Source organism: Meleagris gallopavo, chromosome 3 (assembly GCF_905368555.1).
Source record: "Meleagris gallopavo chromosome 3, MGAL_WU_HG_1.1, whole genome shotgun sequence".
Lineage (NCBI taxonomy): Eukaryota > Metazoa > Chordata > Aves > Galliformes > Phasianidae > Meleagris > Meleagris gallopavo.
Window position 1 is genome coordinate 2,972,396 of NC_139406.1, and position 13,124 is coordinate 2,985,519.

Genomic DNA, 13,124 nt, shown 5'->3' on the forward strand with positions numbered 1-13,124 from the left:
ACCAAGACGAGTGCATGCATTCATGATGCTTCCCATAGCTGGAGGTAGAATGTCTCATCCACAGGCTCTGCCTGATCTGGTATCCTGCAGCAGACATCGATCACAAGGCTTCTTTTGCTGCCTCAGTCTCTAACTGTCACCCATAGACTTTCAACTAGCTCATGACTGTTCTTCAGGGACAGCTCTTCACATTCCATTCTTTTCCTGATGTAGCTAGCAATACCTCCTCGCTTCCTTCCTTGTCTGTCCCTTCTGAACAGCTCATAGCCATTGACAACCACACTCCAGTTGTGGGAACCATCCCACCAGGTTTTGGTGACCGCAACTATATCATGATTTTCAAGCAGCACAGTAGCTTTCAGCTCCTCCTGCTTGTTTCCCAAGCTGTGTGCCTTGATGTAGAGGCACTTCAGCTAGGCAGCTGCTCTTGTCACTTCCTTAAAGGATAACTCCTTAATTCTTTTTAGGCTTTTTCTTTGATTTCCCCCGTTACTTTCTCCTGTTTCACCAGCAGTCATTGCCTCACCACAAGAAGAGGAAGACAGAAGAGGTTCTGTTCTGCTTGTTGGATGCTCAGTTCCCTGTAAGCAGGAATCACCTACAATTCTCATCTCTTTTTCAGTGAAGTAGTCTTGGTGTTGGAGGAAGGCCTTTCCGCTTTGGTTTTGTTGGCATGTCAGGACTGAGTGGACTGTTACCACCTTCAGACAGGCCTTCAACACTCAGGGCCTCATACCTGTGGTAGAGAGGCACCTGGGGGAGTGGAGCAGGCAAGGAGGGTTTTCATTTGCAGCTTTGGGCACAGAGTTGCCTCCATCCTCTCTCTTCCTTTGTGTTCTTGCCTCCAGCTTTGCAGGGTTTTTTTTCAACCTGATGTGACACAGTCTGCCTTCGGTTTAAATACGGGCTGCCATGGGTTTGTGTTTTTTCCTTTGAAACAACCTATTTGTGCATGGCTGAATTGTGGTTTCCCTGTTCCTTCTTTTTGTCCCCAGTGACACTTTTTAATCGACATATTTCATCCTGTAGCCTGGTCACAAGGCAGAGCAGATTGTCTACCTGCTCACACATCACACAGCTGTTTTGATTGCTACCCCACGATGCCAGGGAGAGATTCATACACTCTAAGCAGCCAGAGGTCTGAACAGCTATGATTGTCTCTGAATTCTAATGGTTGAAATACTGGTATGTAGAGATCGGTGAGTTGCTGAACCTTATTTCTTTTTCTCCAAACCTTTCAGTCAGTTTCTTCCACAACAGAGACAGAGGCACATAGGGAGAAAGAGAGACTTCATTTTGCCCAAGTAGGGAAGCTACTTCATCCACTGTTGGTCTTTCATTATCTTTCCAGTTCATTCCTGACAGGGTGCTGGCATACAATGATGGTACATTCCATACAATTCTCCTCCACATCAGTCACATACGTTTAATGTCATCTGGATTTTGGGAGTTGGTATTATCAACCAAGTTAATTCCATACACCACCTCTACCAAAGCTATTTCCCTCAAGTACTGAATACCTTTCTCCATGGTGATCCATTTGCCTGAGCTAAATACCAGGTCTTCCTTGAAGAGACATCTTTCCCTCACTACTGACAAGAGTCACTGCCATTCGGTGAAAGACTGTGTCTCCTTTCCAATTGCTTTGTCAGTGCCAGTTTTCCTAGAAAGGGATCTCAGCTGCTTGGCTTCACTGCCAGCTAAGTCCAGGATACTGGCTCCACCATCACCAGTGCAACAGCCATAATCTTTTCACAAATCTCGCAGCTCACTCAGTGTTAGGAGTCAGATGGTTTCTGTTTTTTCCTCTTTTTGCCTTTGTGATTGATCCACTTTCATCTGCTTCTTCTCTGAATTTATAAGCTTCTCTTTGCTAAATGTTCTGACTTTCATAGACTTTTCTTCATCTTGCTGATACTGGCACTGATTGATTCTCTGGTTGAACCATGGAGCCTGTTACAGGGATTGAAGTGACCACAGGGCTGATTGTGAGGGTCATGGCACCTGCAGGGCCCATCGAAGGGTTAGAGCTACTGCTGGTTCTGTCATAAAAGTCAGAGCAACTGCAGGACCCATCGCAGGGGTTAGAGCAGCCACAAGGTCTGTAACAAGGATTGGAGCAGCTGCGGGACCTGTCACAGGAGCTAGAGCAACAGCAGGGCTCACTGAATGGTTTTTAGTGGTTACAGGTCTCATCACATGCTTGGAGCAGCCACTGAATCTGTATCAAGAGTTGGAGCAATTACAGGGCTTAGTGCAGGAGTTAGAGTAACCACAGGACCTGTCAGAGAATTTGGAGCAGCCACTGAGTTCACTGAAGGAGCTTGAACAACCACAGGACTGAACATCTGGGCATGGTGGACGTCCCTTGAGAGGAAATTTTTTTTTTTTTTTTTTTCTTTTTTTTTTTGACACAGTATTTGGAACAGCCACAGGATGCAGCAGAAGCAACCACAGGACTCATTACAAGGATTGGAGTGGCAGTAGGTTAGGTGAGCAGTGATCACAATGCTCAGAGCAACCACAGAACCTATTGCAGGAATTGGAGCTGCCACAGGAGTTGGAGGGTCCATTGCATTGTTATCAGATCCAGATGCATTCTCTTAGCCTTGAGGATGCTGAATAGTGTTGAACAGAGCTCAGTAGGCACAGGCCAGTTCAGCATGCTGCAGTGATTTGTACCTCTTTAGGATTGCTAAGGCAACAGCAGACTTTTTCCAAATGTTTTATTAATTTTTCAGGTTTCTGCAGTTGTTCAAAAGTGAAGTTTCAAACCACTGGGGGTGCAGTGCTCTAGACAACTGCCCATACCATTCTGCACTCTCTGCCACTCAGAACTATCCTTCCTCAGGGCAGATCTCTGGGCAATATTCTAAAATAATTGTTTAATCTCAAACATAATCTGAAAAACATTCATGATACACAGCAATAGGAGCACGCTGGTTTGAACATCCTGGGGTATTCATAATTCTCAAGAGCTGTGGTAGCTTGCTCTTGAGCTCTAGGCGAAGAAAGAAAGTGAAAGAGAGGCTGAGGAACTGCTGGAAACTGCCCTCCGCTATCTCCTCTATAGCTAAGCTCCCTGAGGAGACAAAGCAAAGGGTGTTATTACTAATACTATCAACAGTTTGGTTTCCATTGCCCAAAGACAGCTGCAATGCCAAATACCCACACAATGTTAGTTTCTCAATTGCCAATTTTATCATAACACAGGCTAAGGCCACACAGTTTAGCAAAAGAGAAACATTAATGCAATCCCCAGAGAAGACAAACAACACAGGAGGGAAAATAAACAGCAAGCAGCGTGCTACACAATATTATGAGTAGTCTCTCAAAGAGTCTTCATAAATAGGGGAAAAATTAACTTAATGATCAGCAATTACTACCACAACACCTTTTGTAAATACACTGCAGTCAGATCTGCTGTTATCTCAACACTTCGAATCCCACACTGAGTGCCAAAATGCCTTTTGTGGTTTAACCTGGCAGGTGGTTCAGCACCATACAGTCATTTGCTCACTTCTCCTTCTTCCCTGAGCAGTGATACAAAAAGTGCTTGAGTCAGGAGTGTGTATGTTTGTGTTTAGTGGATCTTAGCTGCATATGTCCCCTTGAATCTCTTGGCTTGTTCTTTTCAATTCATGGGAATTTTAGCATCCTCACTTTCCTCCTGCAGATTTCCAAACCCTAATCACCTTCCTTGACCTCCTGGCAATACTCTTCCCATTGCAGACCAGGATGATGCTGGCTTTCTTTGCCAGAAGGGTACATTGCTCGCTCTGTTTCGAGTTGCCTACTGGAGTCCTGGAATAGATAGCATTCTTTGGATTGTTTCAGAATGTTTCCATTTAATGGACCTTACATAATTTTTAGCTCAGTGAATCAGCAAAAAAAGAAGTGTTCATAATCTCTGTAAGAGGTCTTTTTTTGTAAAGAATCTTTCTGTGTTTTCCCTGACAATTTGCTATTCAGCCAAAAACTGTCTTTGGCACATGTATAGGAATTCTCAGAAAAAAATACTGTCACTCTGTATATCAGAAATGCAGTGACAGACAATGCCAGAAAGGAAAAGTGGGAAAAAAAGAGTTTTCACTTTTAGTTCATGAGTCTTGAAGCCACTTGGTGTGTGTTGGAATATTGGTTTTATAAGGATTTTTTATTTTTTTTTTCCCCAGGAACTGAGTTCTTTTTTTCTCATTAGCTTTATGTATTTATCAGTTAGCAATCATAAAAATACAATCAAGTATCACAGAATATTTCAGGTAGACGGAAAGTTTGTTTAGTCCAATCTTCTGTCCAAAACAGTATTGACAATCAGGTTAGATCACACTTCTAAGGGCTTCTTCTGATCTGGTCACAGAAACAATGGAGGTTGTAGGTTACAGTCTCATTGTACAACCTATACCAATGCATGGTGAAAATACTTCTCCCTATATTCAATCAGAACATCACTTGTTTTAGCTCACTGCCCATTGTCACTTCTACTGCCAAGCACTACTGTGATAGTCTATCTCCATATTCCTGATAATCTTACTGTAGGCAATGGAAGGCTGCCAGAAGATCAACCAGAAGGCTTCTCTCCTCCAGACTGAAGAACACCAAGAATCATAGAATCATAGAGTCACAGAATCACAAGGTTGGAAAAGACCTATAAGATCATCTAGTCCAATCGTCTTCTCACTACCACTGCTACCACAAGCACTAAACCATATCTCGCAGCTCCTCATCTAGACGCCTCTTGAACACTTCCAGGGACGGTGACTCCACGACCTCTCTGGGCAGCCATTCCAGTGCCTGACCACTCTCTAAGAGAAAAAGTTTTTCCTCATGTCCAACCTAAACCTCCTCTGATACAACTTGCGGCCATTTCCTCAGGTTCTGTTCGTTGCCAGGGAGAAAAGGCCAAATCCCTCTTCACCCCAACCTCCCTTCAGGAAGTTCAGAGTGCAGTGAGGTCTCCCCTGAGCCTCCTCTTCTCCAGACTAAAAAATCCCAGCTCCCTCAGCCGCTCCTCATAAGACTTGTGCTCCAGATCCCTCACCAGTTTTGTTGCCCTTCTCTGGGCACACTCCAGGGCCTCAACATCTTTCCTGTAGTGAGGGGCCCAAAACTGAACACAATACTCGAGGTGCAGCCTCACCAGTGCTGAGTACAGGGGGATGATCACCTCCCTGCTCCTGCTGGCCACACCATTTCTAATGCAGGCCAGGATGCTGTTGGCCCTCTTGGCCACCTGGGCACACTGCCAGCTCATGTTCAGCAGAGCATCAACCAGCACCCCCAGGTCCCTTTCTTCTTCACAATCATCTATCCACTTGTCCCCAGGCCTATACCAGTTCCTTCATTGACTGCTCATGGAAAGTGCACTATTGGCTCATTTTCAGCTTTCAGTCCACTGACAACCCCAGGTCCTTCTTTGGATAGCTGCTTCTCAGTTTCATAGATTTATGGAATATCCTGAGTTGGAAAGGGCTCATAAGGATCACAGAATCATAGAATATCCTAAATTGAAAGGGACCCATAAGGATCATCAACACCAACTCCTCACTACTCACACCAACTCCTCACTACTCACAGGACCACCCAAAAAAGAAACCATATGTCTGAGATGTCCAGAAGCTTCTTGAATTCCAGCAGGCTTGGTGATGTGACCACTTCCCTAGGGAGCCTGTTCCAGTGACCAAGCACGCTCTCAGTGAAGAACCTTTTCCTACTATCCAACCTGAACCTCCTCTGGCATAGCTTCATGCTGTTCCTTTAGATCTTATTGCTGGTCAGCAGAGAGAGATCAGTACCTGTCCCTCCACTCCTGTCATTAGGAATCTATAGACCATGGGGTCACACCTCTGTCTTTTCTTTAAGCTGAACAAATCAAGTGACCTCAGCTGCTCCTTGTACATCTTGTCCAATTTAATAATTTAACATATTAGCTGAAGAAAAAGTATCCAGAATACTCATGTGGTGCTGATGTACTTTCTATTTTTCAAAGTCTTAAAAAGCTCACAAAAACTATAAAATAATCTGCGATATGTTTTTAGTTTTTAATATGTATTTGATTCGTTTTTCTGCTATTTGTAGCATATGGGGGCAATATACACGTAATAACTGCTCAAACCAGCTCAATAATACAAGTATACTAAAGACACCGTTACAGAAGATGGACATTATACCTGTATTTCTTCTCTTTTTCTCTTCTAGTGCATACTCTTTTTTTGTGTGAAAGTAACATAATAGATTAAATGTTTTATGATAAAATCTTACTTTCCATTTTGATAATGGAACTTGAGAGTAAGTTTCAAGATTATTGAAAAAATAATCAGTTTTTTGTATATTTGCAATTCCATTTTCAGTTGACATATACACCAGCAAATTTTTAAATAGAATGTATAGAGTTGAAATCAGACATAAAACTCAAAGAAAAATCTGATCATGTCTCTCTACTGGACTTTCATGAGACATACCTTACTAGAGAAAAAAATACCTCATGATGCACAACCAGTCCTTGTTCTTGTCATCGCTTTTTTGGCAGTATATACATTTGTGAACAGGTGCTTTCAAGGATGAAATACAGAAAGAGTAAAATTGGCCCTTGTAGCTTGCCTGGGTACACTGTTGACTCATATTCGGCTTGCCCTGAACAAGAATCCTTAGATCTCTTTCTGTACACATATCGAGGGTTGCTCCAACCCAGTTACAAAATCCAGTGATTTTTTGTCTAGCTGTATGCTGGACATTTTATCCAGAAGGATACTGTGAGAAATGGTATTAAAATCTTTGCTAAAATCCAAAAAGATTGTATCAACTGGCTTTTCTTACTCACCTAGATGGTTAACCCTGTCATAAAAGGTTAAGTTAGTTAAGTATGACTTTCCCCTCATGAACCCACGTTGACTGTGACCTATGACTGCATTGTCTTTCAAGTGTTTTTCAGTAACTCTCAGAATAATCTCCACAATGCTACTAGACACTAAGTGAGACTGACAGGCTTGTAGCTACCAGAGTCAACTTTCTTATTGATCTTGAAAATAGGGACAATATTTGTCATTTTCAAGTCAATAGGCACTTCTTCAGATTTGCAAGACCCTTATAAAATTACTGATAGAAATGTCACGATGACATCAGCCAGCTTTCTGTACCCAGGGATGAATCCTATCAGGCCTCATAGATTTATGTGCATCCAGGTGGAGCAACAAATCCCGCACAAGTTTGGAGTTGGCTCAGAGTGTATCATTACTGCAGCCACAGTCTCCCCAACTTAGGAGAGAACCTCCACAGGGCTTTGGGGTTCCCAGAGCCTATCATCAGTTTTGAAGACGGAAACAAAGAAGGCATTAAAAATGTCTGCTTTTTTGGCTTTCCTTATTTGTGAGCAGCTCATCCTCATCAAATAACAGAGCAGTATTATCTCTGGTTCTCCTTTTGTTGTTTATATATTTCAAAAATACCTTCTTATTGTCCTCTGCAGTATTGGTCAGCTTCAACTCTAATTGAACTTTGGTCTTGTGAGTTATCTCCCTACAATGATGAACAGCATCTCTGTATTCCTCCCACGCCATCTGACCTTGCTTTCAGTGGCCATGTGCTTTCTTCTTCTGCCTAAGCTCTAGAAGATGATCCCTGTTCAGCCAGGACAGCCTTTTCTTCAATTGTGGCCAGCTGATGCATGTGTCTCAGGGATGGCAAAGTTTTATTTCATCAGTTGATCTTCTCTGACTCCCTGATGCTCCTCAGCCTGTTCACCTTATCCCAAAACTCTGACCCCAAGCTGAACAGTTCTTCTACCTGGGCACAACTCCCACAGGGATACTGATTTCTGCCATTAGACATAGAAATAAAACTCAGGGACACTCTGCAGCCTGAGACATGGATGGCTGCGTGTTTCTCTTTCTTCTAACTCACAAAGCCAGTCATTTTATAACAAAAGGCAATCAGGTTGATCAGGTATTATTTACCTTTCATTAATCCACATTGACTGTTCCTGGTTAGCTGCTTCTTCATGTCTAGAAATGTGTTCCAAGAGATTTTGCCTCATGATTTTTCCAGTGACCAAAGTAAGGCTTACCAGTCTGTACTGGTGAGGATTATTCTTTTGGTTTTAAAGTAAGTTGAATGATCTACAAGTAAGTGTTCCAAATAGATTTTATCATTTTTAAAGCTATTTTTGTATTATTCACATACTGATCACAAGAAATGTAAAAAATTTAAAAATGTTATAAATATATATAAATATTTTAATGGGGATTCTAAAGTATGTTCTGGATTGTATATTAGGAGCCTGCATGAGTGCTTATATGGTTACCTGGGTTAAAACACAACATTCAGTAAATATTTTAGCGATCCATATTACAAAATGTTGTACTTGTTGATCTGGTTCAAGAGCAGAATTCTTCATCTATTAGGTCAGTTCCAAGCGTCTATCACATCTAAATTTTAATTAAATGGAAAATTCAGGTCCTCATAAAATAATTGTAATGGCACTGAGCTGACACTTCTCCAGTTCTCTGACTCATTTAGGGGGTAAACTAGTTATATTCCTGTTCACAGATTATACCAAGTTACAAAACTGACCACTCCTCACCTACCCTCAGACAGTTTCAGGCTTAGTTCCACTGTAGTACCTTTATATTCCTTGTACTTTTTTTCCATCTCCATAGGCATGTCAAATGTAGATCACTTGGTCTGGAAGAACAGATCTAACTGTGTTAACTTTTCTCAAAATCTTGACCAAATCTGTGTGACATCTGATACTAGGCAGAAGCTAAATGTGTACTGTGAAGAAGAAAAAAGAGGTGAAATAAATATTTTAAAAAAAAAAGACTATCTAATGACAATTTGGAAATTTCAGTTGTAATGATAGCAATTGAAAGGTATTATTTGGGAGAGATCTGGATCTCTGGTTTCCTCATAAATGTGGAACTTTTGATTACTATGCTTTGAGAAACATGATCAGTTGATTCTTGCTTTATAACATGTGCTAAGACTTCTTTCTAAACAGTTTTTTGGGATTTTACATTTTTTAGCCTGAAGATTCGTTGGCTGAGGCAGTGGAAGCACCTCCAACAGTATTATCTTATTTGAAAGAAATCGATTTCTCAGGACATCACAGAGCAGAAGAAACCTCTGAACCAGCTAAAATTAAAGAACAAGGCACTGCCTCTTTTTTGTCTGCTTTCTTGTTTGGGAGCATGGGAGGAAGAGTTGTCATTTATGTTATGTAGGACAGAGTCAGTAGTTTTCCCATACATGAAAAGCCACTGACATATTTTAGGTACTGTCAGAAACTGAAAATCCTAAGACTTTGAGGATCTTGTGTGTTAGAAAAGGATTGGCTTCTCAAACACTGAAACTGCAATCTGTTACACTACAATTTCTTAACAGCCGCAAAGATAAGTGTTAGTCACCATTCAACTCATCTCTCACTTCAGTCCATGTGAGTGCTTACATCAGCCTTTGTTAAATGTGCAGAGAATCAATTTACCTTTCCATGGTGTAGAAATTTGAGTCATGGAACAAGAGTTTATATTTAAAATTTCAAATTTAAATTTCAAATTTACCTAGATAGATAAATAAACAAAGCTGACATACAGAGCTACGGCTGCAATACTCTTCAACACTGTGCAGGCGTTAGGCAAGGGAAGGGAAAGGAGAAAAGTCCTCTCTGTTCTGCTCAGGTCAGTAAGAAGCATGGCATTTGGCATTATAGAGTTGAAAAATAGGCTACTGTTAGACATGATCTTGAGGCAAAGAAGATGTTTAAAGTAGAATTTTAAAATATAATTTTATTCTCTCTTTTCTTTTGTTTTTTCTGTCCTTTTAAATATTTCAGAATTATAAAATGACTAATATCACTTCTTGGAATGTTTCTCTCTGTGTATTTTGGTAATAATCTAAGTCATTTATTTTTCTTGTAACTAAATGCAATCAGAATGTTAAGATAAATAACCTCTGAATTAGAGTAATTTTTCTCCATCAGTAATAAGTGATTATCTTATTTAGCCTCGGCTGTTGTGGAAGTTGGACAAAGCAACAGAGAATCTACAGCTGTCATGCAGAAAATCTTAAGAGAAGAAGATGGCTCTGGTGCTAGTGTCTTGCTAGGAGTGAGCAGAGAGAAGGTCTGTACTATGGATTTAATATCTACCCTATCTTTTTTTTGTCTCAAGAGTGGGAACATATGAACTGTAAGTGCTTTTGTGAGCTGTTGCCTTTATCTATTACATCATAGCAGCATACCAAAAAAGCACATTGCTTTGTACATTCTTGAATTTCCTCTCATTACAGCAAATTGGAAAGTGTTCACACTATGCCAAAGTTTGGATTTATAATGATTTCTACCATTGAGAGGGGATTTATATTTTTCATTCATATATAAAAATTTTCTTTGAGTTTTGCACTTCTATTTTGCATTAAAGGGAGTGAGAAGCAAACAAAAAAATAACCAACATAAATCCTCACCACAAAAACTCATGATTTTTAATTAGCTTAAACTAGGCATCTTGTTCTACCCCACAGTGATTCTTACAGCTGAAAGTCCTGCTTTCTTTTTAAGAAATGTGGCATATAACTAGATTTAGAAGGACACTCTTTGGGTGCTCTTCAAGTACTTCTGTGTGAAGGACCAAATGTAAAGAAGGACTTTGTTATGTCAATGTCTTATTAGCAGTTGAATCCATGCAGAAAATGGAAAGTAAAGCTGACTAAACTCCATAATGATCCTTGCCTGTATTGCATGCCTCTGGTTTTCCTTAGTTGTCCTCAGACTAATGTGAAAATGTAGTTATAAACTCAATTTTAATTGAATGACCACCCAAGATGTAAATCCTACGTTCTGCATCTTGAAAAGGCAATGACAGAGAGGACTGCACTCCTGCGTGTCTGCAGCTCCTATTTATTCCTTTATGAAAGCAGTGTGGGCTGCCTCCTGACAACTGAACCTGCAGCTGAAAAATTCTTAAAATGTAACTGGCAGGTATCCTGATATTTACAAGTAAAAGATGCTTTGATTAATGAACTATTGAGACTGTACAACTAGAACACTTTATAAAGGATCAAAGTTGATCTACTTTTTGGTGTTCCTTGTATTATTCACCTCTGTGTTAGATTAATTACATGAATAGATGCTGTTTACTTCTATACCTAGCTTCTATATAGGCTGCCAGTACATTTTTTACAAAGAAGAAAGAGAAGAGGAGATAACTGGACAGCTTTCAGTTATCAGAGATGCCTTCCAAAAATCCAGATCAGGCTCTTATTTTTTTTTGTAAATGTCCAAGTAGAAATACCTAGTAGGGTCCTTATTGATAGAAAAATAATCTAGAAACTGTGTGTACCTGTACATTACTGAACTGAGGAGACAAAGATGGGTTTATAAGTTCAAAATTTATCAACACGATAGCAACAGGTATAATTATGATGGATTACTGACCAATAATACGGTAGCGAATATATGATGTTTGCTCCAAAATTAATGCCTTCCATTTAATTATGTTGTTTCATTATTAACTCACTGGTGATGACTATCCTCACTCTGTAAGCCATTTGCTAGGATTTCTCTCTTTACTATCACTAACTTCCCCATCTTCCCCGCATTCCCTAGCTGCTCAGAATTAGTAATAAATCACTGGACAGCATTTGGCCTCTTCCTGCCTTAACCTCAGGATATATGTATGTTGAACCATCTCTTCCAATAATTAGATCGAGACATTTAAATTGACCTCACAGGACAGGATATAGCCTGAGGTGAGAGTGTTGTTCTTTGAGTATTTGAGTGCACCCCTTGAGATAGAGCCTGAGGTAAGAGGATTTTCTTTTTAGAATATGTATGTACCTTTCAGGGGATGTAAGGAGCAAATTTTTTATTTGTTGATAATACCTGTTTCTCCCTGGAGGAGATCACTTTACTTTTGAGGCTTTAGAATACGTGTGTACACCTTGGGGGCATAAAGAGCAAATTGTTGAGTTGTTGAGAATATGTTTTTTCCCCAAAAAAGTTTGCTACACATTTTGAGGCATGATCATTAATGAAAAAAAGAATAAGGGTGAGAATCTGCTCCTCAGCGTCTTAGAAAAACTTGATGCCAAACTGTCTCCAATGGGGATGGAGTGGGCATGGAGTAATTGGTCCAGCCTGAAAGGAGTTGCAGATCATATAAATTCCCTCCACAACAAACCCATATGGGGGAGAGAAAGGGAAAATCAATCATTTGTGCAGTTCTAGGAGCTGCTCTTACGGCTGCTGTAGAGATCCTCAACTACCAGCGTATGGCAGAAACCCAAATTATTCAATTCTTGCAGGAATTGATTATATATCTGCAGGAACAAGTAGAAAATCTTACAGGACAATTAGAGAAAGAAAAGCATTCAACAGTCCTCCTTCAACAAGCCCTTAGAACAGCTGATAAATAAGACAGAGATTAATGGTAGTTCCCCAGAGAGTGGCTTGTATCTGAGAGAAAGCCTGGAGGAGGTGAGAGCCCAAAAAGACAAATTAGAAAATCCAGTGACCCCTCTCTGCCCTCTAATAAAAACTGAGAATATATATGAAGAGGGAAAGACAGGTATTCTGATGTTAGTATCAAGGATTTTCCCTATTCTGCTGCTAAGATGGCCAAATAAAAGCAAGATTTTGGTCACATCCCTAGGGAATCAGAGAGAGTACATGTGGAGAGTGCCCCTGATGACTGGGAACGTGGAGTATTTTTGGCAACTACTGAGCCCCATGGTTCCTAACTCAACCGGTGTTGATTGATTTGCCCCACATTGGTCCTGTCCCTTTAACCCTCAAAGAGCCTCTTAACAAACACATCTGAAAGGCTTAAGGCGATCAAGGGAAAATGTACAAAGTTAACCATCTGAATTTCCCCTGCCTTCTGACCGGTTCCTGTGGGATCAGGAAGTTTTTTTTTTTTTCTTTTGTTTCCAGCTATGCCTCCTCTAACCTTGATTCCTGTGGAACCAGGAAGTTTTCTCTCTTTTCTTTTCCAGATGCTAATGAATGCTGATCCTATTGCTGTGCCCCACAAATTTCCTTCTCACCTTGCTCCTTTCTCTGGGATCCCTGTGGCATCATCAATGTAACTGTTTTGGGCAGCCATCTTCTTTGAGTAATATTTGCAATTGCTTAT

At 40.5% G+C, this 13,124-nt stretch overlaps 1 protein-coding gene across 2 annotated transcripts in view; it reads left to right on the forward strand.

Annotated features, from left to right (window-relative positions):
• Positions 1-13,124, forward strand: part of COL15A1 (collagen type XV alpha 1 chain) — a 106,688-nt gene that overhangs the window by 34,052 nt on the left and 59,512 nt on the right. For both annotated transcript variants that reach the window (XM_085220053.1, XM_085220054.1), the window contains exons 6-7: positions 9,021-9,147; positions 9,997-10,115. In XM_085220053.1, coding sequence (XP_085076179.1) covers positions 9,021-9,147; positions 9,997-10,115 — 246 coding nt within the window. The remainder of the gene's footprint in view (positions 1-9,020; positions 9,148-9,996; positions 10,116-13,124) is intronic.